Genomic DNA, 26,805 nt, shown 5'->3' with positions numbered 1-26,805 from the left:
ATTTATTTTTTTACATTTTTGCCTCATACCGCCACCCGTGCATTTCACGCAGGCTGACAAGACGTCATCATCATCGAGTGGCGAACCTATTTTGTGGTAATGGAGTATGAGTAGAAAATATATTTATAGATTATTAAGATCTTGGTTATGAAAATGTTCTTACCCATAAGGCAGGCAGTAATTATTATATTTAAAACTTTTGTTTGTGTTTTAATTATCCCGAAGTCACGCCTAAATAGTGCTCTGTTAGTTTAGACACTGTGATTAGAGACAGATGTTAGCCAGGTAGCCTGTCATACTTAGAGACAGCTTATTACACCCATCTCATATTTGAACAGATTGCATTGTTAAAGCGAATCCCAGACAGTAAAAGAATCCAGTGCTGGGTGCAAGAAATCCTGAACTTGAGATCATCAGGTCGTAAACCTAAGAGGTGGTGCTGAATGCAAATGTGGAGCCATAAAGAAAGACCGTCCACAACTCCCACAGGCAAACACAACAAAAGGGGAGGGGGAGACAAGTGAAGGACATAAAGGAGGTGAGACAAGACAGATGATACAAACAGTTTGACTTGGGGGGGAAAAAACTGTAGGATGGGCTGGATGCACAGAAGACACAGAAGAGGAGAAAGAGATCTGCTGGAGAAGAATAAATAATTTAACACTGAAAAACAACTAAAAGTAAACTAGAGCAAAAAGGATGAAAGAGAGAAGGAGATAAAGGAGAATTGTGATGGTGTGAAAAACAAAACTCTCCCCACCCCTGTGATACAGGACACTACAGCCGATCAGTGAATCCCCCACCGGAAACCCTTGGGCACTTTAGTAGAATTTTCCAGCACTTTCTCACGCACTCGACAGATGGGCCCATCCTGTACAGTGGCTAGATCATTTCAGAACTGAGGGGCAAATCCTGCAGCATTCACTTAACGAGATTTATTTCGTCAGTTCAACTTGTCAGGTATATAAAGGGAATGATAAATCAAAGAAGGGGCAATAATCCACGGGACAAAAGAATAGTGACTGAATAAGGTCATGCAAGAGATGAATGGATGAACTCCTCGAAAGCAAAGGCATACAATACTATGCAAAGGTCTCAAGCCACCCCTCATTTCTTGATATTTTCCTTCCGAGAAGCCAGACTTTCTTCGGACATTTCAAAGTGGTCTTGGGCAGTAGTTCTCCAGAGTTTCTGATTTCCTTTGGTTGTTGCCTACTTTTTCACTCATTTTTAGTCCACTCCTAGTACCTGAGCATTTTTAGAGGAATGCTGTTTTGCTTCTTATGCCACTTAACACTGACCTATGAACCACTCAAGAACCACTCCAGCTCAAGGGATAAACAACTGTGTCTATATATACAACTAAGCAAAGAACTGAATTTTCTAAAAGTATCTAAATGAAGGATGGCTCAAGACTTTTGCACAGTACTGTAAGTACAGCAGAAGGTCAGGGGTAGAGTGATTAACAAGGTTACTCAGAGAAGTCTGTCAACAGTATTAAATATTATTTCACTATGTGGCCATGTAAAAGCTCACTATCAAACAATTAAGTTGGGTAAGGTTTTGGTTAATTTTTATTTACCCTGATGAGTGGTCTAACAGAGGATTGGTGCATTCAGACATCCCATCAACATTTCTAGTTGGTGAAAAACCAAGAGTGAATGACAGGCAGCACCAACCAATCTTGGATGGAACTAATCGCCTTTCTTAAAACGATCCGCAACATAAATCACATATTTCAAAGTACACTGCTTGAATCACATGAACTAATTAAAATGCTCAAGGTTTTTGTCTTCTTCAGCTTGTATTCTTCTGAATGTTTGCTTGAGAAAGGGCAAGTTGCTGAAGGTTGTTGAAGAATCTTGCCCGGAGTGTTTAAGTCTCATTAAGTCTAATCAGTATACTATTATAGGCAGATATAGCAGTATCCACCGAACTAAGACCCCGATGGTACAACTTTAAGCACACAACGAAGGTCAGTGCATCATCAGAGAAGGAACCTACCTTCAGGCTGCTATGTGTAATGGAATTTTTCATATAAATCACGCTTAAATGACTAAACTGCATGTTTTACTGTTAATTATAATATTTTGGAGTTTCTGTTGGGTGGAAAAGAAAGGACAGATGATTTTTAGGAAGCAAATCACGACAGATATTTTGAAGATACAGTACAAGATTGTTTTCTTCCTCTGGCTCAGAGTAAAAGACTTACTGCTGCACTTTGAATGATCCAAACAAACCAATATCTCAATAATAAATCAAGCTGAAGTTAAACAGACTGAGTTATCAGACTCACAAAGCCTGATAATCGTGAATCACAGGCGCGACTACCCGCTGAAATGTGATAACTGCCAACACAGACAATGCTGAATAAAAAAAATAAACAACAAGCACAAAAAATTTCTTTTGTGTTGTTTTTACAATAGTCATTGATAGAGATGCAAATAATAATTTTGTGTTGCACATACAAAAAGAGCTAAAAACAAACAAACAAAAAAAACAAGCTGAAGCACAGTTTCAGTCGAAACCATAATAACGATGTATGTTCTCACCCTGCTGAGGCTGTCCGTGAAAGCAACACGTGAAAAAAAAAAAACCCACCCGCACAGCTGTCAGCCGATTGTGACAATGCATTACTGTGCGATGAGGCGAGTGTCACATTCCTGCCAAAATCGCTCGAGCTGTTAATCATAATATAATTGTATGGAGCAAAGTTAGTCTTTTAACAGTAGGCTTGTTTTAACTGGGCTGCTGTAAGTAACAAGGCCATGCTTTTGACTCATGAAGCCATAAAACTGACTGATGCTGAATGGGGCAATAAAACAAGGAAACAACATCTATAAGCAGACCACAGCGCCTAACTCTAAAAAATAAAATGTATACATGTGGCTTCCACTTTGTCCTTTTACAACACACATCCATTAAAATGGTTACATACATTTTTAAAAATCTATAATATTCATATAGTTTAATGGCATAATAAAGCTATTACAGTTATGGCGCATAAAGCAAGCAGCAACTGCCCTTAATATTAAAAGTACAGCAAAAGGTGATGCAATTTTGCTTGTATGACGTCAATAAGAGTGAATTTTTTTCACACCCATGCAGCAACATGCTTCCTCTTGCCTGGAAATGTTAGATGACGTGCTGCGGCAGCTTCTCGAGCCACAACTCCCGCCACGCAGGCTCTGCGGCTGTTCTAACCTGTCAACATCCTCGAAATGAGGATCCACGACCGTCACGCGCAGGTCGGGTAAGCGGTGAGGCCCGGGCCCCGAAGCTTTATCATAGCGCTGATATGATGAGAAATGTAAATGTCAGTTGTCACCACTGCAGCACTCAAAGGATGTCAACAAAGCAAGAGTGTCACTGTCTCTCCACAGTGGCGTCGGGACTCATAGAAATGATCGTGGAGCACTTCTGCTGTATGGCTGAATGTCACTTTCCTCCGGGTGATTTTGGCTTTTTGGGGGGAATGTATTTTTATGTAAAGATATACTATTTCTTACTGCACGCCTGAAACGTCCAATTTAAATTCAACAACCTCCATTATTTCTCGTAGCGGGAGAATATAGGCCACCATTATTGAAGCAAAAATACATGCCGCTTTCTCCAGTTTGTGATAACGTGAAACACTTAAGCCTGTCACCCTACAAGTCTCCGGTAATTGAACTGCTTCGTTTGGTATTCAGCAAACTATCCCCTACAAGCGCTGCCTATTTTGGTCTCTAATTACAAAGAAATAGGCAATTCGGTCTCCCTCACTTGGTGTAGATATTAAATGGGTGGGGTAGGACCGAGACACCTTAGTAATATGATTTTGCATCCCTGCCTTTCTATCACTCGCTCTTCTGTCTGTCCCCATCCGTCACCACGTTGACAGGCCTCTTAAATGGCAGAGGAGGATCTGATATTTTGGCGTGGAGAGCTGGCTTTGAACAAAAGAGGCTCAAAAAAACGTCTTAGCTACGGCTAATATGACAGCTCTCCCCCAGATGAATGTGACTTTTGACAAATGAATGCTGTTACACCTTTGGCTGTCCAGCAAGTCAGGCACCCCACCACCTCCATTTGAAGCACAGATGGGTTTATTTTTCAGGTGTGCTTTCAAACCTGTGAAGTCTACTTCCTATCCAAACACTGCACTAGGTTGTTGCATTAACAACCTCCTTTGTTCGTGCACGTGTTCATGCAAGCTCTCTGCGGCAATCACAGATAGTACTGGGTATTTACAGGAAGCTTTAAGTTTCTGTGTTATGTTCCACTTAATGTGGAAGCAGTCAGTTAATACATTTAAGACAGAATTCTGAAAGTGAATTACGCACATATTTGATCACGGTTTTAGTCAAATAAGAACAAAAAGCCTCTTAAATGTGATGTTTTGCAGTTTTCCACTGCTTTATATAAAACTGTAAGATTTACATCTTTAGGTTTAATGACCGATAACTGATATTGCTGTTTCTTTGGGCTCAATTGTGATGGCCTTCAGGTAATTTAATTAATTAACTAAATAACAATGAAGTTGCAGCCCTAGCTGTATGTGGGGCAAATATGTAGGACTTGTAAAATCTCTAGCTGGATGTAAAATAGTGACTAAAAATATCTACTGCTGGTAGTTTGTTTTTAACAAGAGACAATTTCTTATTTTCCTTTCTTTCTTTCTTTTTTTTTTAGATCTCTATAGAAATAACACTGATATCCTCTTTATAAAGATACTCGTCTGAAACATGTCACATCAAGCATGGTTATGAGATACATAACCAGAACTTAAAGAGGAAAACTTTATCATGGTACACTCAGGAAACACTGTTTACAGATTGTCTGTACACTGAAGTTGATTCTTGTTCCTCTGAAATGGTTGTTTTGGAGACAAGGACTAGTTCTGCGACCCCACGCAATCAGTCATTGCCTCAAACGATTTTTTGGTGCAGTAAGTCTGAGAAAGACCGCCAACTGTGCCACACAGTGCCAACTGTGGCACGCGTGCCTAGGGTTGCCAACTCCTGCTGTAACTGGACTGAACTTCAGTTGGGAGAACTGAGATAATCCATTCACAATACGAGGTTAGTTATCAACATACTGCTGCATGGGCTGAGCTGTAGTTACATCGTAAGGTTTTAAAAACTGAGCTTAGCAGTAATAAAAACCGAGAGAGGCCGACAGTGATCACAGACTGTTTTTAGGGCTTTGTTGAGATTAAATGGAACAAGATACAAAGCATTAAAACATGTAAAAAACACAAAAGCCTTATTAAAGGCAGAGTAGTTTGGGCCCGGAAGCAGGACTCATTACGTCATCACTTAAAGACCGAATAGAGTCACTCTATTAAACATTTTAGCTACAATTCCATAAAAAACATGCCTCATTTGTAAAGAATTCAGTCTAATCTGTCTGTGGGTCACGCAGTGTTACTATAAAATCTGCTTAGACTGGATTTCTGTTCTGAGTGTATGATCCTGGTCACACCGATACCAAGTGTTAAGAAAGACATCTCCTTCTCCAAGAGTTTCTGCTCTAGGAAATAGAACCACAAACGTCAGACCAACTGCTTTTGGTACTTGCCAACAGGCAGACGATCAAAGCGATCAGTGGAAGATCAAAATTAGCAGCCTACCAGAGTTGCAGTCATCTCCAGCATATCCATCCTGACAGACGCAGAAGCCCTCCTTGCAGATTCCCTTCTTGCTGCAGTTGTTTGCACAGTAGACGAGCGAGCAGTCCTCTCCCACATACCCAGGCCGGCACTGGCACGTCCCGTTTATGCACAGCCCCTGGTCCGAGCAGTCATTGAGACACCTTCCGACCATGCAGTCTTCGCCTGTGAACGACTCCTCACAAACGCACTCCCCATCGATGCACAATCCGCGGCCAGAGCAGTCCGAAGGGCAGCGCGGCTCCGAACAGTTGTCACCTCCAAAGTCACGGTCGCATACGCACTCCCCTTCAACACACACCCCTTGACCGGAGCAGTCATTTGGGCAGCGAGGCTCGGAGCAGTTTTTGCCGGTCCACCCTTCCTCGCAGATGCAGCTGCACATATCGAAGCTGAAGCTGCCGTGGTTGCTGCAGCCTGGGACAAAGTCCAAACGGCCTGAAAAGACAGATTGAATCGCTTAGTACTTGATTCAAGTACAAAACCTCCCACACACACATCTTTAAAGCGGGAGTTTGAAAAGTTAGGGTCACATTACTTTGTGCATTTTGTGATACCTACCTCAAGTAACCACCATGAAATACATAGCATATTTGAAGAAACATATCAATTCAGTATAGAATAAAAAGTAACAACCAATCAGTTATCATTTAGTTAATGTTGTCAAACAGCCCTGATTAAAGAAACAGTAGTTAAATCTAAAATACTCCAACTTTTTCTACTTTGCCTTTCCCATCCTCCCATTGCTCTCGCAGGCTAAACATTTCATCCTCTTTCTGATTCTGATCGTGACTGCTGGAGATAATCATATTCTCACAGTGGAGATGGAGCGTTTTCAGAAAATATTTGACGGGGGGGATGGTGTCAATGGAGCAAATCCTTTAGCCATAATAAATTCTGTAACTCTATCAGTTGCAGTCCCCTCATATTATAATGGCAGCATCTCTTGAATAGACAACAAATTTTTGCCAGTAACAAAGGTTTCTCCACACATTTCAGACTGTGAGCAAGACAAAAAGAGGAAGAAGAAGAAGAAGAAAACCCACCTTCCAGCATCAATATTTTACTGCCGTCTGTCTTTTCTTTTCTGCCTGGTTTACAGTTCATGTAATTCTTTTCATAACGCAGTCTTATTTCTTTGCATTTTTGCCTCAAAAAGCTCTCTGCAACACCACGGTCTGTTTGTACAGATGCTGAGGGGATTTATAGACAAAAACTACATTCTACAAGTTTGTCTATAGTATTTGTTGTCAGTGTTAAACAGTACTCACCAATGGCCGAGCTCTCCCCGCAGCATCCGGATCCACACTGAGCTCTGAGCATGGAAACCTCTCTCTCTAGCATCTCCACCCTGGTGGCAAGCTGCTGGATTGTGGCCGTTGCTGGACAACCGCACGCTGCTTTGGGGATATTGATGCGGTGTGTAAATGTCACCTAAACAAGGAGAAAATTTTGACAACTAAGTGCATCCATTAGATAAAAGAGTCACCATGAAGTAGAAATGCATCTTTAATTAACATCTTGAGGAAATCCCGAGTATATGCACACACAAATATCTCCTTTCAAGGTGTTTTTATTACACAACCAAGAGGTGCTTAGAAACATTATCATTCATTGGGAGTCGTGCTCATGGCTTCCACAGATAGCTCTGTGATTCACCCTTTTAGCTCTGTTTTTGTGCTACTCTCTCCTGATGTAAATAGCTGTCTCTTTAGCTGCAAAAAAGTCTCTGCTGTATTCACCAGATAGTTGCCAGCTCTGCTGTTTAATGCTGAGCAGGTAGAGTGGGTTTTTAGAGCTTTATTCCCCAAAAACAGTTGCCTGCTGCAGCAAAAAATCAATGCTATGAGAATGACGGGAGCTTACCAAAAGAGTTGTTGGCCAAATCGCTAGAAGATAAGCTAGACTAGCTATAAGCTCTGTAAACCCAGGGAAGCTGTGGATTTGGGTGATAATTCTCTGTAGGTTTATCACTCTGAGCTGCCGTGTTCACATTATGAAATGTTTTTTCACATTGTCACGTTCTCATTCTAGCATTTTAAACTTCTAATTATTTATAATGGATGAGTCGGCAAAGACTGTTGAGCTGCATTTCATGCTCCAAAGCCTGAAATAGCACTAATTATATGACTTCTTACCTTGTGTGTGCTTGTGTAGAATCATTTAGAAACAAATATAATTCATGGATAATCATAAAGCTTTAGAGGTGTCCAGGTGAGACGTAAATGAAGGCCACATTTAAAGGACAGATACAGATAGGGAACAGATCCATCGTGACAAAGTTATTAATGTCTGGCCATCTATTTTTTTTCCCTTCCATTCCTAGAGTTTCTCAACAACCCCCTTCCTTTTCTTTATTAGCATTGTCATTTAATTACTTTAATTAACTTAAATAATTAACTATAAAAAAACAAAAAACACCCAGCACGCCCCTGCGGGCGGTTTATCCTTCAAGCTCGGGTCCTCTACCAGAGGCCTGGGAGCTTGAGGGTCCTGCGCAGTATCTTAGCTGTTCCCAGGACTGCGCTCTTCTGGACAGAGATCTCCGATGTTTTTCCCGGGATCTGCTGGAGCCACTCGCCTAGCTTGGGAGTCACCGCACCTAGTGCTCCGATTACCACGGGGACCACCGTTACCTTCACCCTCCACATCCTCTCGAGCTCTTCTCTGAGCCCTTGGTATTTCTCCAGCTTCTCGTGTTCCTTCTTCCTGATATTGCTGTCATTGGGAACCGCTACATCGATCACTACGGCCGTCTTCTTCTGTTTGTCTACCACCACTATGTCCGGTTGGTTAGCCACCACCATTTTGTCCGTCTGTATCTGGAAGTCCCACAGGATCTTAGCTCGGTCATTCTCCACCACCCTTGGGGGCATCTCCCATTTTGACCTCGGGACTTCTAGGTTATACTCGGCACAGATGTTCCTGTACACTATGCCGGCCACTTGGTTATGGCGTTCCATGTATGCCTTGCCTGCTAGCATCTTGCACCCTGCTGTTATGTGCTGGATTGTCTCTGGGGCATCTTTACACAGCCTGCACCTGGGGTCTTGCCTGGTGTGATAGACCCCAGCCTCTATGGATCTTGTGCTCAGAGCTTGTTCTTGTGCTGCCATGATTAGTGCCTCTGTGCTGTCTTTCAGTCCAGCTTTGTCCAGCCACTGGTAGGATTTCTGGATATCAGCCACCTCCTCTATCTGCCGGTGGTACATACCGTGCAGGGGCCTGTCCTTCCATGATGGTTCCTCGTCTCCCTCCTCTTTCTTGGGTTTCTGCTGCCTGAGGTATTCACTGAGCACTCGGTCAGTTGGGGCCATCTTCCCAATGTATTCTTGGATGTTCCTTGTCTCATCCTGGACTGTGGTGCTGACACTCACCAGTCCCCGGCCCCCTTCCTTCCGCTTAGCGTACAGCCTCAGGGTGCTGGACTTGGGGTGAAACCCTCCATGCATGGTCAGGAGCTTTCTTGTCTTTATGTCAGTGGCTTCTATCTCCTCCTTTGGCCAGCTTATTACCCCAGCAGGGTACCTGATCACGGGCAGGGCGTATGTGTTGATGGCCCGGATCTTGTTCTTACCATTCAGCTGACTCCTCAGGACTTGCCTGACCCTCTGCAGGTACTTGGTGGTTGCAGCTTTTCTAGCGGCCTCTTCATGGTTCCCATTTGCCTGCGGGATCCCCAGGTACTTGTAACTGTCCTCTATGTCTGCAATGTTGCCTTCTGGTAGTTCAATCCCCTCAGTTCTGACTACCTTCCCTCTCTTTGTTACCATCCGACTACACTTCTCCAGTCCGAACGACATTCCAATGTCATTGCTGTATAGCCTGGTAGTGTGGATTAGTGAATCGATGTCTTGTTCACTCTTGGCATACAGCTTGATGTCATCCATGTACAGGAGGTGGCTGACAACTGCTCCGTTCCGTAGTCGGTATCCGTAGCCAGTCTTGTTAATGATCTCACTGAGGGGGTTCAGGCCTATGCAGAACAGCAGTGGGGACAGAGCATCTCCTTGGTAGATCCCGCACTTGATGGTAACTTGTGCTATGGGCTTGGAGTTGGCCTCTAGTGTTGTACGCCACATCCCCATTGAGTTCCTGATGAAGGCTCTTAGGGTCCCATTGATCTTGTACAATTCTAGGCATTCCAGTATCCAGCTGTGGGGCATTGAGTCATAGGCCTTCTTGTAATCAATCCAGGCAGTGCACAGGTTGGTCAGTCTGGTCTTGCAGTCTATACTGCAGTCTATACTTGCAGTATATATATACTTGCAGTATATATATATATATATATATATGTGTATATATATATATATATATATATATATGTATATTAATTCATTTATTTTATTCCAATCTTAGGATTCTGATCATTTTTATCATAGATGACATTGTTGTTGTTATTAGTACTCGTTCATCCTTAACCCATCTTGGTCATGTGTGATGTAATTAATCACACTCACACAGCCTTGAGTGTAGTATGCGTCACACTCTTTTACACGCCAGTTACCCTACCATCTACCCCCCTTCTATCCTGTTTGTTTTGGCTTTGTCATGCTTTCTTTGTATGTTCATGTCTTGTGATGTTGTTGATCTGTTTTTGTAAATAAAGCCGTTTTAAGCTGTAGTGCTCGCTGTCTGGATCCAGCTTCTTTTCACCCACCCAGACCATCTACATCCTAACCACCTGTCCTTCGCGCTCTCTATTACCAGAATCTCACTGTAGAACAATAGTTTTCAGTTTGACAGTTTCACTTTGACTGGATTTGTCAAACCCAGTTTAAAAGAAGAAGAACAAAACCCAGACAGAGAAGCGGAGGGTTATGTGCCCAGATACAATTTAAAATTCACCTGTTTGCACTCTTGTTGGAGAGCGCTGAATCGTAATAAAGGGAACTATTAAGGTTCTGTCCCACATTAACTGTTACAACTGAATTGTCATTAAACAGGACATAGTTTAAAGTAATGAGGTTGGCATATACACTACGTAATCCCTGTGAGTCAAATGCTTTGGCTTCATGCTAAACATTCATGGCAGTTTTTTTATTCCTAACCTGAATCTGAAGAGAGGTGGTAACTTTAATAAGGTCATCTCAGAAAGAAGCCCAACTTACCTGCTGTTCAGTTTTATTATTTACAAGGGGTAGCCAATCAGGAAAATACTGCCTAAAAGGAGGGCGACCTTACAGGGAGAGGAGCTACAATCAGGGGCTGCAACAAAGCCCAGTATGAGATAAACAGAGATTTTTTTGATTGCTTTTTTGTTTTAATTAACTCTGGCAAAAACATCCCCATGAAACTCTTTCGTATCATATCTTTTCACATTAGATCATTTAATTCAACCCAAGAAGTCTCTTCACGTCTCGTAGCTCTTCCAAATTTTTAATGCTAATTACACACAAATAAAACACTGTTGAAGCACCCACCTGGCTCTCAGCATCCAGTGTTTGCTCTGTGTATTCTGTTGCTCCATTTGGATCCACTGGACCCTCTACAGAAGGTCTGGATCCCAACTCAGCACGAGAACCTATGATAGCAAAAAGAACAAGTCTCAAAAACTTCTTAAAGGCTTGTGTGTATTTGTGTGTTTGTGCGCGCACGCGCAGGACCAGAAATCGATCCTCACCGTCCCCTGGGCCTGATGGTGCAGAGGTGTCCAAGTCAACAGAGCATAGAGACTCCAAGGGTACGTTAATGTTATAGACGTGGTTAAAGACCAAAGGTTGCTCCCGCAGGGTCTGGTTGGCTGATAAGTCGGAGGGGGGCAGATCCCCCCCTGGGGTCTGCCTCCTCACTCTGGTGGTACGAACCAGCCTGTTGTCTCCTGATGGAGCAGCATGAGCGGCACCCTGGAGTGAGACACAAAATGAAACAAAAAAATAAAAACCAGGACACGTGGTTTGTACTCAGAGGCTTCCAATTGTTTTTTTCTGATACCTTCTGTTTACAAAATGATAGAGTGAAAACTCAGAGGAACCCAGGGGACACAAAACAAGATGACACTAATATACAGTATATGAAAGATTTTCTCACTGGCTGCAACACTGACAAAACAATTTTCACATGAAAAAATTGGGTCATTTTCAAAATTCTGTGGTGACAGTTTAGTGTTTTCAGCTTGCACTCCCGGCGTGTGAGGTAGAGAATTTGGAGAATTACTGACATTTAATAAAGAAGTAATATTTGAAGCAGAAAGGGAATGATAAGTAAAAAAATACAGCCTGAAGCAGGTACATTTGAACTCTACTGGATGAGCTCTTAGTATAGAGTAACTGCACCTATCTACACAATTAACTGTTTGTTAAACTCATTCCCTCAGTAGCACAGCAAATGGTACAGTATGTAGCATATATTTCTCAAAATGTTTCCACATGGCACAGTAGCTGTACACCTGTATATATTCTGCTGTAGCAAATTAATCAATAAACTAATATTTTTGTCAGTGCTATCACACTATCATGCTATAGCTATAGCTTGATAATATAGGATTTTTAGGATTTCACTAACATCTGTTATCAGCTGGTAGTTGTGGCGATTTGCCAACAGGCAGGTTGCAAAGTGTCCTCTGGTGGCCTAACTGCAACAGCAACACGTTGTAACATATTGGCAAATAGCTAATAGTGGCCAGTAATATTGGCCCACAATAACTGGTTAAATACAGACTACATGTTAGTAAGTTTTTGGTGATTACTTTTCTATCTATAGTTTATTTCAACTTGACCATTATTTAAGAGTCACAGAGTGCATTTGCCAAAAGCATAGACACTTCTCAGAAAAGTGTATTCATCTATCTGCTTGTTAAGTGGTGGCACATCAGCCCCAGTCCAAGTCAGCTATACGTTGACTGAGGCTGTCTTCGTAAAATGTTACGTTCCCTGCGCTATAGTGTTTATATTAGCCTAATGATAGCTCTGCAGCTAGCCACTAGCTATCATTATATGTAAACTTGCCCAACCACTAACCCTGCTATTTAGTCTTTTGTCCTTGTTTACATCCAAACTTGTAGAAGAGCTGTACATTTTAGCTTTTTAGGAACACCAACGGTCAGAACATGGTGTATTATCTTTGTACTGAAACTAGCAAGCTAACGTCCTGCTAACTAAAACTCCTAAATCCTCTTTTTCATCGATGCTGTTAAAATTTATTGTTACACCTGGCAGAACAGCCACACTGATGATTTTATTGAAGTTGAAAGAATTTGGACCACTTTCCCAGTGCCTCAGTATCTCGGTTATTACTGAACTGAAGGAGGGTTTGTACCCGGACATAGCTAATGATGTCAAACCTAACAAGTGGACAGAATTAAAAGAAAGCAAACTGTTTGACAAAACATATCTTGGTAATACAAATCAAACAGCTATTACTGGAACATGTCTTACATCTTTACTGAAGAATGATAGCAACATGTCTTAAGTTTTTTCCCCTTCGATACCTGTCCCATAATTCTATTTTATTCTATTCTGTTTTAAGTTAGTGAATGTGATCTCTGCCTATACAGCTTATTAGGGCTACCCTTCGAAAAACCAGCAATCTGTTCTAATGGTTGTCAAACCATATCTTTTTTGACATATAGTGAACTGTGAAAACTCATTGAGAGTACAGGGGAGGTTGTCAAATGTTGTCGAGTATGCCTACTTTTTACTTGACCATACAGGTTTAGCCTCATCCTTGAACACTGTATTGTGTTTGTAGCTCTCAAATAAATACAAAAAAGCGTTTTCTTTAAAAAGAAATCTGAGAAAGGAAAAAAGATGTCAGTTACTAACTGGTGGAGAGAACATTAGCTTAATTAGGTAGCTAGCTGCAGATGTCAGGGACAGCTGTCACTGTCAAGGAAAAAAGAAAAAGAGGAGCTTGCTTTTGTTGCACTCTTTCTACCTCTTTCACTGAGAATTTCAACCTCTTTTTGTTGTTTATTACAGAAAACTGCACAAGTGTAACGCAGGAGCAGAAAGCTCGACAAACACAACATTAACTAAGACAGTCAACTGTGAAACTTTGAGTTTAATAACTGAAACAGTCTACTTTCTAGAAGAAACTGGAACAAACTGAAATGCAAGCAGTCGAACTCATTATTTCTTCTCGATATTCAAACTGGCCAGGGCAGGATTTCAGTGGATTTGTGCCCAGAATCAAGTGATTAACATTACTGCCAATAATAGTTCAGTGGAAATAAACAATGAATGTGAAAAAACAGTGCTACTCATTAAAAGAAAAAAGAAAAAAAAAACAGAAAACAGAACAAATAAAGAAACCAACAGGAATATTTTTTTTAATTCACCTGTAGAGTGAGAAACAGAGCCAAAACCAGGATCCAGCTTGTTGTGGGCACACTGGCCTGGTGATGCTGTCGTGCCATCGGCATGCCGGAGACAGCCCGAGTGAACAGTACCATCCACTGGAAACTGCGAAGGAGCAAAGAAGTAGAAGAGAAAGAAGTGAAGCAGGGAATCATTAAAAATTAGGTTTCAGGAAAAGAAAAGTATGGAATTACTCCTGTGTCTGTGCATCTCGTACCCTAAAGCAGATGACTCGTAATCTGGAGAGGAAATGGCGTGTCACAAATCTAGAGGATCATCATTTAGCCTGGAGAAATAGTTTGCTGCTTTATAAGAAAGCCCTCCGCAAAGCCAGAACATCTTACTATTCATCACTGATTGAAGAAAATAAGAACAACCCCAGGTTTCTCTTCAGCACTGTAGCCAGGCTGACAAAAAGTCAGAGCTCTTTTGAGCCAACCATCCCTTTAACGTTAACTAGTAATGACTTCATGAACTTCTTCACAAATAAAATTTTTATCATTAGAGAAAAAATTACCAATAATCATCCCACAGATGTAATATTATCTACAGCTACTCTTAGTACCATTGATATTAAGTTAGACTCTTTTTCTCCAATTGATCTTTCTGAGTTAACTTCAATAATTACTTCCTCCAAACCATCAACGTGTCTTTTAGACCCCATTCCTACAAAACTGCTCAAAGAAGTCCTGCCATTAATTAATTCTTCGATCTTAAATATGATCAACCTATCTCTAATAATCGGCTATGTACCACAGGCCTTCAAGCTGGCTGTAGTTAAACCTTTACTCAAAAAGCCATCTCTAGACCCAGCAGTCTTAGCTAATTATAGGCCAATCTCCAACCTTCCTTTCATATCAAAAATCCTTGAAAGAGTAGTTGTCAAACAGCTAACAGATCATCTGCAGAGGAATGGTTTATTTGAAGAGTTTCAGTCAGGTTTCAGAGCTCAGCACAGCACAGAAACAGCTTTAGTGAAGGTTACAAATGATCTTCTTATGGCCTCTGACAGTGGACTCATCTCTGTGCTTGTCCTGCTAGACCTCAGTGCAGCGTTCGATACTGTTGATCATAATATCCTATTAGAGCGATTAGAACATGCTGTAGGTATTACAGGTACTGCACTGCAGTGGTTTGTATCATATCTATCTAATAGACTCCAATTCGTGCATGTAAATGGAGAGTCCTCTTCACACACTGAGGTTAATTATGGAGTTCCACAGGGTTCAGTGCTAGGACCAATTCTGTTTACATTATACATGCTTCCCTTAGGCAGCATCATTAGAAGACATAGCATACATTTTCACTGCTATGCAGATGACACCCAGCTCTATCTGTCCATGAAGCCAGATAACACACACCAATTAGTTAAACTGCAGGAATGTCTTAAAGACATAAAGACCTGGATGGCCGCTAACTTTCTGCTTCTTAATTCAGATAAAACTGAGGTTATTGTACTCGGCCCTGAAAATCTTAGAAATATGGTATCTAACCAGATTCTTACTCTGGATGGCATTACCTTGGCCTCCAGTAACGCTGTGAGGAACCTTGGAGTCATTTTTGACCAGGACATGTCCTTCAACGCACATATTAAACAAATATGTAAGACTGCTTTCTTCCATTTGCGCAACATCTCTAAAATTAGAAATATCCTGTCTCAGAGTGACGCTGAAAAACTAGTTCATGCATTTATTACTTCCAGGCTGGACTACTGTAATTCATTATTATCAGGATGTCCAAAAAACTCACTGAAAAGCCTTCAGCTAATCCAAAATGCTGCAGCAAGAGTCCTGACAGGGACTAGAAAGAGAGAGCATATTTCTCCTGTTTTGGCTTCCCTTCATTGGCTTCCTGTTAAATCCAGAATTGAATTCAAAATCCTGCTCCTCACATACAAGGTCTTAAATAATCAGGCCCCATCTTATCTTAATGACCTTGTAGTACCATATCACCCTATTAGAGCGCTCCGCTCTCGCTCTGCAGGCCTACTTGTTGTTCCTAGAGTATTTAAAAGTAGAATGGGAGGGAGAGCCTTCAGTTTTCAGGCCCCTCTTCTGTGGAACCAGCTTCCAGTTTGGATTCGGGAGACAGACACTATCTCTACTTTTAAGATTAGGCTTAAAACTTTCCTTTTTTCTAAAGCATATAGTTAGGGCTGGACCAGGTGACCCTGAATCCTCCCTTTGTTATGCTGCAATAGATGTAGGCTGCCGGGGGATTCCCATGATGCATTGAGTTTTTCCTTTCCAGTCACCTTTCTCACTCACTATGTATTAACAGACCTCTCTGCATTGAATCATATCTGTTATTAACCTCTGTCTCTCTTCCACAGCATGTCTTTATCCTGTCTTCCTTCTCTCACCCCAACCGGTCGCAGCAGATGGCCGCCCCTCCCTGAGCCTGGTTCTGCCGGAGGTTTCTTCCTGTTAAAAGGGAGTTTTTCCTTCCCACTGTCGCCAAAGTGCTTGCTCATAGGGGGTCATATGATTGTTGGGTTTTTCTCTGTATCTATGAAGCGCCTTGAGGCGACTTTTGTTGTGATTTGGCGCTATATAAATAAAATTGAATTGAATTGAATTGAATTGAATCTCTCTGTCTGCTGTACGTGAGCGAATGGGTAGTTGTAGTACCTTCAGCTTATCCACTGTAAATGATAAATAAATGCCTTTGATCTGATGTGAAATAATTGGCTTTATAGAGAAAAAGAAACTCTTCCGGGGATTATGGCGTCAGCTAAGAACCTTTGAATGGATTTCACTGTGCAATACCAAATATTTGATCTTCCCACTTGGGAGCAATACAGAAATATTGCTCAGGGAGAGGGTTGATAGATGGATTTCAGCAGAAACACGGTCTGAGTGATGCTGCTGTAATCCCCTCTCCGTTGAGCAGAAGAGGGAGAACGGGAAACTACTGGAATAAAAGCCGCACAGCTGACGCAGATGCTCGAAGCAAACTGTCAGATATCAGCAGGGACATGACAGGACTGAAGTTTAATTTTAAAGCTGCTAGTTTTGTCACAATAATAACACATTTTCATTTTATGCTCGACTGTAGATATTCGCACATTACCCCTAAGTTTTAACAGACATATGTGGTTAGTGGGGGCGAAAGGAAGGAGTTAAAAACGAGTCTGTGTTGTCTGCATTCAAAAAACCTTTTATCACAACAATACAATCTCATGTTGGTGAAGCAGGCTATTGCTCTCAGCTGGCTCCTTTTGTGAGAGACAGATGGAAATGTTCTTATCGCACCTAACTGGCTCAGGCCTTTTTTTCTTCTTTTTTTTGATCATTTAGGGTGGAAATGTTGAAACATGAGTGTATTTGCACATAAATGAAAAACAGAGAGACCCCCAGTGCGTTTGAGCCAAGCATCTTTAAAGTTGTCTCATTCAGAGAAAATGATTTTTTTTCTGGAATTAATGCATACGCAGTGTCTCGGACTATTTGCTTCTATACTGAAGATTAGTCACACAGTCACATATCTACCTGAGCACATCCTTCATTTTGTGACAGAGACAAAAAACCCTGAGTAGATGTGCAAGGGATTTTCTATATGTGTGGTGAAGATCTACACTCACACAAAGCACGACAGCGCACACAGTTTATCAAAACGGTTCCATAGGAGGAGAATGGTTGGTCATATGTTACCATTTCCAGCACGCCTCGCTCCACACTGTGCTTCTAGCACTTTTAAAAATGACTTTGGCCTTGCAGAAATTGACTTCCAACCAGCGCTCTTCACTTTATGGTGAAGAGATGGAACTTTTTTGTACTTTGAAACCTCCCTTCAAGCATGGAGCTACTGCTCGACAAGACTGGAGCCATTTAACTGGTGAATTCAGCACAGAAACGATGAGCATGAAGATGATGACAAAGTGAGATGAACAAAGCCAACTGGAACTGTCTTGTTCACAGCCATTAGCCAAAGATGGATGCCATTGGCGAGCTTCAGTGGACGGCGGACGCATTCTTAAAAAATGACAAATGGCATTACATATGTAGGGATTTCATTCAGTTCCTAAGAAAGGGAAGACAGGAAGCAGCTCTCGTGATCAACCTTTACCACGATGTTATAATATAAACAGCAGGACTTGTGTCAACATATCAGACTGTTCAATGACACAGAAGGACAATGACACAGAAGTATCACAAAAATTTTCATTTCTCTTACTATAAACAAATAAGGTAGAGGTCTGGGGTGTGCATTCAGAGTTTCATCCTTCAAGGCAAATAGCAAACCCATATATATATTTTTACGCTGGCAGTAATAAAACTTTGAAAGAGGTTCAAAGTCACAAGAGTATACTTCTGTTCCAGGGTCATGGTGCAAGCTGATGCCCACGAGCATTACCGCACAGACAAGGTTTTTCACGGAAGCTCAATTAAATACAGACCCACTCATTCACACTGAAGAGAATCGACATGCTTTAGGCAGTAAAACAGGCTTAATTTACTCACTTTTTTCCAGGAGAGAGAACATATGCACTTAGAGAAGCAAACACAAAGCCACCCAGCAATGATACACATGCTTTCAAATCCACAATGCACTCACAGAAAGCCCCCGTATGCACAAGTACTTCAAAAAATGTTTGACAAATGTGTATATTTTCATAAAAACACACTTTATGTCAAATATAAAGTGTTTTTAATTCTTCTGTATAATAGAAGCCTAAAGTGGAAGTTTAAAAAATATTTCTTCAGCTTCACAGGAAAATATGAGCGCATGTGCATGTAAGATCAAAGCCATTTCCTTACCGCTAACTATTTCGTTCATCTAGGAGAATATAAATTTTATGGCTTTGAGGAAGCTCTGAAACAATGCTGTCACATCATGTATTACCTGGTGATTTTCTTCAGTGAAATTGGGTGAGTTCACCCCCTGCGAGGCTGAAATGAAACTGCCTGTTCCAATTATAATAAAAACCATCAGGGCACTTTATGCAATGTCACAAAGGAAAAGGTAAAATCAGCCTACACAAAGGAGGCCGCTACAAAATATCTAGCGCTATAAAATGAATCACAAAAGCCAGCAAGCTTATGAGTTTGATGTTAAAAAAAAGTTGCTTTGATCTCGTCTTTCTAACTTTTTTCATCTCTGTTAGATTAAACTTCTCTCTGAGGTGAATGTTTGAATCCTTGACAATATCTCTCCCTTTCATCCACAATGGGGTTTATGAGCAACCGAGTCAACATAAAAAGAGAACTGAATCTAAAAATGCATAGTGTAATTACACTGAGATACTTATCCCATTATTTAGAAACAGTCCTTTAATCATATTTAGTAGATATTGAAGCTGGAGCTGGTAAATGGCAAAACTGTATCTTGGTTTTAAGACATAATAATCAAACTATGACACATATCAATATGTAGATGATGTAGATGATGTTTACAAAGGATTAATGAATACTGTAAAGCGGAATCATTAAATTATTATACAGAGTTAAGTGTATCTCACAGTCTCCAGACCAGCTGTTACCAGCAGTACATGACAAAATATCCCACCTTCAAAAAACATATTAAGTATTTTACTCAAGCAATGCAATACTGAAATATTCTTTGCATTTTTTGACATTAAATACGTCAGTCTTTTGATTGCATTCCACCGCACAGCTCCTGCTTGTGATGTTTTAGCATTTGATTGAAACTGTAACATGTGCTATGTATAGCATCTATTTGTATTTGCATGATAAATGGCTGCCAGTGGGTGGTACAGTTGGAGCAGTGCATAACACTTTCACCTCACAGCAAGAAGGTGTTGGGGCCTTACAGGTGCAATCTGTATGTTGTCCATGAGCCAGCATGATACTTCCCCATTTGCTTTGGTTTCCTCCCACAGACCAAAGACAGGATTGTTAATTTAAATGCTGATTCTAAATTGGCCAACAGTACAGATGTGAGAGTGTGTGGTTGTCTGTCTCTCTGTGTTAGCCCTGTGATGAAGTGTTAAAATGAAAATGGACGGATAGCTGTGGGAATCTACCATTTTTAACATTTTGTGATATGCTGAGTACTGTAACAATATATACTACAATTTTTTTCCAACTGCTAATTATATCCTTAAAATTATATTTGTTAGTGTTACACTTCAGTTGTTTTTCTTTTTTTGAGTTGTGTAAAGCAACCATCACTGCCACTAAAACCTGCCATAAATGTTGTCATTTGACACTGTTTGTTACCAGCCTATGTTTGAATCAGGGACAAGCTGTTTCTGGTAATACAGCAATTAACACTGGTAAATAGTTACAGTCAATCGAGTCAAATCCCCTGGAGTTACACTCATTGATAAAGACTCATTCAGCATTTATAAACTAGGCAGCGATCATTTACCAACCTTCGAAAATCTCTTTGAGAGTGGCCGCAGTCAGTCCAAGTCAGAGTGCAACTAGTTGCAGAAAGATTGCCTTCTACTAGATGTGATGAGCCCTTGTAGTTGATGATCCTGTATCAATACAATATTGCCATGCAAAAAATTGCAATACTAACGATACATACCCCCCCACCCCCGACCCTACCCCCCACCCCAATACCTACTGGATGGATGGATGGATGGATAGATATATGGAAATGTGAATGCCTGTTCTTAGCCTCTTATCCAATATCATCTTCAACAGGCTCCAGCATATCCAAGTTGCTACCCTGGCTGAATAGGCAGTGCAGAAAATATTGCAGGCTTAATGTTCGCTTGAGTGATGTGATAATCAATTTAGCACCTCTAGCCAGATTTCCACAAAGTGATACAACACTTGGCCTTGTCAGTAGAAGTCTTCATCTTCTGAACCCAACCTCTACCCTTTTCACTAAAAATAGCATTTTGGATCTAATAAGATGTCCTGGGAAGATCACCAGCTGCTCCAACAGACTCGGAGAAGCCAAAGTAAAATCAGAGAATATCCACATACTCTCAAGTGAGCTAACAAAGGATCTCTCTCTCTTTCTCTGATATTAGCTCAAACGTTTACAATCTGTGCTATAGAACTCGATTTGTCACACAAGTTTCTACAATATTTACAATATACAGAACTGTTTTCATTACGAACCACTGAGGCATGGTTAATTAACTAAACCTATTTTTGTAACTCATCACTCATAAGTTTCGACTACAATAAAGGAAGTTTACTGCAGTGTTTTCCGTTGGGGCTACTGCAATTTGTGTTTGAAGACAGCAAGTCACTCAATCACAGTGTAAGGGTGTCAATGCTGCTTGGTGCCTTGATTAGGTAATGCTCATGCTTCTGATCACATTCTTACTTAAAATCTTACTTAACCTCTTTTGTGTATTCCCCAGGTTTTAAAGGTGATCCTTTCAAATCTGAACATACATTATGTTTCTGTATGAGGATATTTCTCTTTTTTTTCTGGTTTTGCCATATGCGACAGAGCAGACAATGGAAACTGAACCATCCTGAGATGTATAAGGGAGCTTTATTTTGCTTTTCTGTGTCTCTCCTTGCTGTTTTCCTTAGACCTCTCTCAGTACTTTTTATTTTTAAAAAAGAAAAACTGCTGCACCACATGATGTTCACTGGCATTTATTCCAATGGCTCTGCTTAGATCACACCTCTTGCTGATTTTGGCTCTTATTCAAGCATTAATTGAACCTGTTGACCCAGCCACACTGAACGTATAATATATTCAGGTGCCGTTATATTATTCATCCTTTAGAGGAGCTTGCAGACCAAGTTAACAAGCATGTTTGTGTAATAGCATAGCCACTGACGGTAGGAGAAAGAAGACCCTTTGTTTTGTTTTTTTGAACTAGATCCTGATGTGACTGTGTCGTGACTCTCACACAGTGTAATGTGTCAGAAAAGTTTTTATCTGACTAAGAAAGCTGGGACTTTCTTTCATCTATGAGGCAGCTTTTTTTTTTTTTTGCTTTTTATCCATTCACCTGTATTTCAGACTGTATTTCACACTGGTTAAATAACAAACCTGGGAATACTTAATAAATTTTTTTTTCGATGAGATATGAGTTGCTATAAAACCAAAGCCTATTGTTTCCTATTGTTTTACACATGAGGACATGATAAAAATAACATGATAAAAAAAACATAGCATGTTATTAAGAACTGTGCCAAAATGCAGAAGCAGTGTGTGAAAAAAACATGAGTACGTCCTTTCTGCGAAAGTAAAAGCAATACACTGAAAATCTAATGTTATGACAGCATAATTAGAAAAAGACTGAACTGTGTTGCCAGGAGAAAACCTCGTATCTAAGGGGCCGAAACTAGCATCGCTGGCGAACACAGCTCATTGTTCGCTAGTGGTGCTAGTTTCAGTCATTATGTAAATGTGCAGTTTGAAAGTTTGGGAAAACCTGCAGTCAGCTGAGACTTAAGAAGTCACTTGGATGCCCTCTTTAATAGACATTCGTATTTGTTCTATATCTTTTTACTTATTTGAGCTACCCTACTAAGTCCTGATGTGCTCAACAGTGAGCATCCTGACCACTCCAATGATATCTCATGTGTTTGGGTGGCCTCTTTTCTGACTCCAAACAGGAAGGAAATCACAAAAAAAGTTGAACTGAACAAAACATTTTTCCTTGGTTCTCATAGAAGCTGGGCTGTGCCTAGTTTTTTTTTTTTTTACATGCTAACTCTTGACTTCTCTTTAGTTTCTGTTAATAATAATGATATATTGTTATATGTCGCGTCTTATTGTTCATCTGAAGTTCTTTATCATGCCCTGACATGTAAAAACTTAGAACTGAAAGACAGTCTAGTTTTTCATAGCAAATATTACTTTTGTTAACAGGAATAGAAAACATATTTTTCTGATGACTATTTCGACCCACAGATTCATATCCATTTATTACACATGGATTTCAAATAAACAGTTTTGTACAAATGATAGTGAAACAACACATCGCCCAAGCCAGTACAGTAGCTTAAGAATGAGCTGTTGCTATATTTGGGTAGTTGCAGTAGGTAGTTGCAAACACTCGGCTGTACTTTTCCCAAGGATTATTATTGCTGTTGTTTGGTCATTCAAACTGCAGATATTTTTTTTAAAAACATATTGTGCTTAATATTGAACTTTGATGTCAACAGACTCACACAGAGTCCTGCAGTGCTGTACAGCTTATTCTTAGTTTACACTGGAGGTGTGAAAACCTGTCTTTCTATGTGAGCAACAAAAAACACAACAGGTTGTTATTAGCGCAACAGTATCAACAGCCGCTGTAAGCGCTACTCCCTGCCTCATCCATTATGATTCCCTCACCGCGGATGAGTGAACCGAGCCATGAATTGTGCGAGTGTTGTGCTTGCAGCTCTTTACTGAGCGGATAGCAAAATTTACAACGACTCGTGGCGTTCTCGCTCCCGTGGGTTTTCTCTTAAAACATGTTGCACCACCTGCATTTACACATGAGCGCCTTGTAAGGTTCTGCATGAACCCACTTTTTTCATAATTTATACCAGTTATTATTTTAGGGGGAAAAGTGAAAGATTTGAAGAAGATGAAGTATTAGAAACTATAGGAACACAAGGGAAAAGGGGGGGAGAGTGTGCACAGAAAGAAATAGCATGCTACAAAAATAACAAGATGTAATTACAGACAGGAGTGAAAGTAAAATGATTACAGGGATGTAATAATGAAATAAAAAAAACATGAGAACCAACAGAAGACGGTTCAAGAGATATGAAAAAGAAAGTTGAAGAGAAGGAGCACGCAGCTGAACAAGCCTCTCTCATCCAGCCAGCTGCACCATGAAACGGGAAGCAGCCACTGAATGCCTCACTTCCCACACTCCCCTCACGATCATAGAGTCTCTCAGAAAAAAAAAAAAATGTGTGTGTAGGTGTGTGTATCTGTGTGTTTTAGCAGTTAGGGACCCACAGGAGATTAACATCTCTGTTGGATTATGGAAGGGATGCGTACTGGAAAGCTTCATTAACTCTGCATGTGTGGGTGCGTGTGTGTGTGTCTGCCGCTCTCGTTCCATGGCCACGGGGCTTTTTAGACTGTTGCCTCCTGAATAAGTGTTTGCTGTCTGCCCTGTATGTCTCAATCTGTGCATGTGGTCTCCTTCGTCTGTGGAAGCCTCCGGGGCTTCACGAGAACAGATAAATCAGCCCTGGGAGCAGTTGACTGTCACTATCCCTTTACAGCTGTCCAGAGGAGGACAGTGAAAGTGTTTATGAAGCAATCGTCTTCTGTAATCCAGCCCTGGTGATCTCTGGGGCCTCCCTAGCTTATAAGACACAGAGACACATCGGCGTAGAGAGACACTGTGATCAAGCCCTCCTCTGCTTTAAGGTGCAGCAGACTGGATGCTAGACTCAGGCCTGAACTGCTATCAGGGGGCACAACACATCCATCTGCTGAAATGTTGCCGGTGCTCTTCAGTAACACACCGCTACATTACAACATGGAGTCGGTGAGGAGAGGATGAAGGCGACAACGTTTTTTCCCCCCGACTTTTCTCCCCCTCATGATTTTATTCACCTCATTCAGAAAAATTACCTTTGCTCTATCCCGGTCCATCTCCTCTTTTTTGCTTCTCTCATTTTTTATTATCTCCAGTTGTCACTTTCACCATCTTCTTTTATCTCACTAACAGGGATTTCATTTTCTCTCTTTCTCTGAGGATTTTCTTTATCCCTGAAAGTCATTTCTTCCGCACTGTGAAGTAATTCCATTCGTCCGGAGATGCTGATTTTCAGACTGAAAGCCACATGCTGTAGAGATGGAAAAACTGACATTTCTCTCCTCTGCCATCATTTATTTCTTACTCTCTTTTTCTGGAAGAACCCCTGTTATCCCCTCCTGGCTAACCCTATGGAAGTAAAGCCACAACTTCCATTTGCACAGGTTAATGTGCAGCCACCTCAACATGAACATAAAACCAATACCATGCTTTCTTGCGTGGGTGATCGCTCATTTTCTCTCTCTCCCATCGCTCGCATTCCTTTATTCCTTCTCCATCCTCGCATCTGCTTCTTTCTCCCAGTGTCTCTCTCTCTCAGTCTCCCTGCTTCCCTACCTTCTAAATTGGACTCAGGCAACATCACGATGCTTTTCTCATTATTCCCATCACTCTGGCCAAATTGCCTTGTCTTTCAGGACCATTGGGCTCTGTTCATTGGCTGTTCCTGCAACCAGTCTTTCCCCCATTTCAGTGCTGTTGCAGAGCAAAGATGGGACCAAGAAATGGATTCAATTCTACAGCAAATAATACAACCTCAGGCCACTGATGACTGTGTGCTCCACACTGCACACAGTGATCCATTTATCAAGGAACGTGTAAACAAATGTTCACAGGAAGAACTGTGATAACATGCAGTGAAGAAAGAACTGCTGCACAGTGGTTGTTCATCTGAAAGAAGTTTCTTTAATCTGTGTCTTTCAGTCTTTCACTAATTTGTTTCTGCTAATTAATAACTTTCAGCCAAACACATGGCCAGTACAACAACAATAGGCCAAGCAGAAATCCCAGCAAGACTTTACTCAGAAAAAAAGACATAGAAGAGCGAGACGAACATTTAGCATTTGAGGTGCCAGTCTGTGAGGTGTGCTACATGAATTAAGGATGGGCGTGTTCCACTATTGCCAGCTTTTGTCATAATTTAGAGTGTACACCTGAATGATTAAATTCAACTAATGTCGATAGATGAGAATTAACACACCAGACAACATTGTTTGAGTTCCTAGAGGACTCAGGGTAGTCTTCTGCTGTTGTGGTCTATCTGCTTCAGGATCGATATGTGGTCCATTCAGAGATACTCTTCTGCATACCTTGGGAATAACGAGTGGTTATTTGAGTTCCTGTTGCCTTCCTATCAGCTCAAAGTAATCTGACCAATCTCCTCTGATCTCTTCCATCAACATTTTTCTTTTTCGGATCCATTCTCTGTAAACCCTAGTGATGGTTTAAGTGACTTTGAACCATGCTATGTTGGAAATTAGTGGAATGAGCTTTCTTCCCTGTTCTGCTGCTCATATTTAAATCCAGCAGGTCATTCTGACCATGCCTACTCGCCTCAAATGAGTTGCTGCCATGTGATTGGATAATTGGCCGTGAGTGTATGTACCCCATCTAGACTCCTTTTGTGTTTAGCTTATATTCAAACGTTGAATTGTCTTCTCTCACTTGTTCAGTGCTGGTAGAAAAATAGTTTGTCTCACAAATGAGACAAATTTGCACAGTTTGACAGAAAATGAGACAAACTGCAACAAAAGATAAATCCTGAAACAGAGATAAAAAGAGAACATTCATAATGACAAAAAAAAGAAAAAATCAGGCAGATAAACAGTGGAAGAAAAACACAAGCACAGAGTCGGTGAGGAGAAACCAGATAAAAAATAAATAAATAAATGCTGCATAGACACAAGAGAACACGAGAGAGATTCAGAAAGAGGGCACAGGGGACAGATTGAGCTAAATGGACAGAATGGACGGGTGGACGAGTGTGAGAGGAGAGTTAAAAAATTTAGAGTGAAGGAAAATGCTTAAGCCCTTTTGAGTTCAGTCAGCTGTGAGTCGGGAGAATGAAAAAGACTTCTTTTTCTCTTTCACTGTCTGCTGCAGCCGAATACCCACTTCTCCTCTATTCTGCCCTGATACAATACATGGCTTTTAGCAAATTCATTTTCCATCTCAGGGCTGCCCACTTCACATTTTTGAAAAGAAATAATCATTTATTAAATAAAAGAAAATACATAAGGGCAGAAAACATAAATATACCAAGCCAAAAGCTGCCATGCCGTATTTTGAGGGGTATTTTATGCATGTTAGGTGTATATTCTCTTTCGAAAGCAGCACTCATTTACATTTTATCACTCTTCTATGTGGGACCTGCACAAAACACATCAAACAGCCTGTCATTGCCTGAGTCCGACATG

General features: G+C 40.9%; 1 protein-coding gene across 5 annotated transcripts in view; it reads right to left on the bottom strand.

Annotated features, from left to right (window-relative positions):
- The window catches only part of tnr (tenascin R (restrictin, janusin)), a 220,427-nt gene that overhangs the window by 66,812 nt on the left and 126,810 nt on the right, over positions 1–26,805 (bottom strand). For all 5 annotated transcript variants that reach the window (XM_085256075.1, XM_085256079.1, XM_085256077.1 and 2 more), the window contains 5 exons: positions 13,932–14,055; positions 11,277–11,499; positions 11,077–11,177; positions 6,925–7,087; positions 5,615–6,091 (listed from right to left, as the gene is read on the bottom strand). In XM_085256075.1, coding sequence (XP_085112201.1) covers positions 5,615–6,091; positions 6,925–7,087; positions 11,077–11,177; positions 11,277–11,499; positions 13,932–14,045 — 1,078 coding nt within the window. In that variant the 5' untranslated portion in view covers positions 14,046–14,055. The remainder of the gene's footprint in view (positions 1–5,614; positions 6,092–6,924; positions 7,088–11,076; positions 11,178–11,276; positions 11,500–13,931; positions 14,056–26,805) is intronic.

The sequence above is a fragment of the Mchenga conophoros genome, linkage group LG18, assembly GCF_057382185.1.
Source record: "Mchenga conophoros isolate Kocher_MC1m ecotype Shallow Benthic linkage group LG18, M_conophoros_male_GT1.1, whole genome shotgun sequence".
In the NCBI taxonomy this organism is placed as follows: Eukaryota; Metazoa; Chordata; class Actinopteri; order Cichliformes; family Cichlidae; genus Mchenga; species Mchenga conophoros.
The sequence above is the reverse complement of the archived record's forward strand: the minus strand, read 5'-3'. Positions and strand labels throughout refer to the sequence as shown.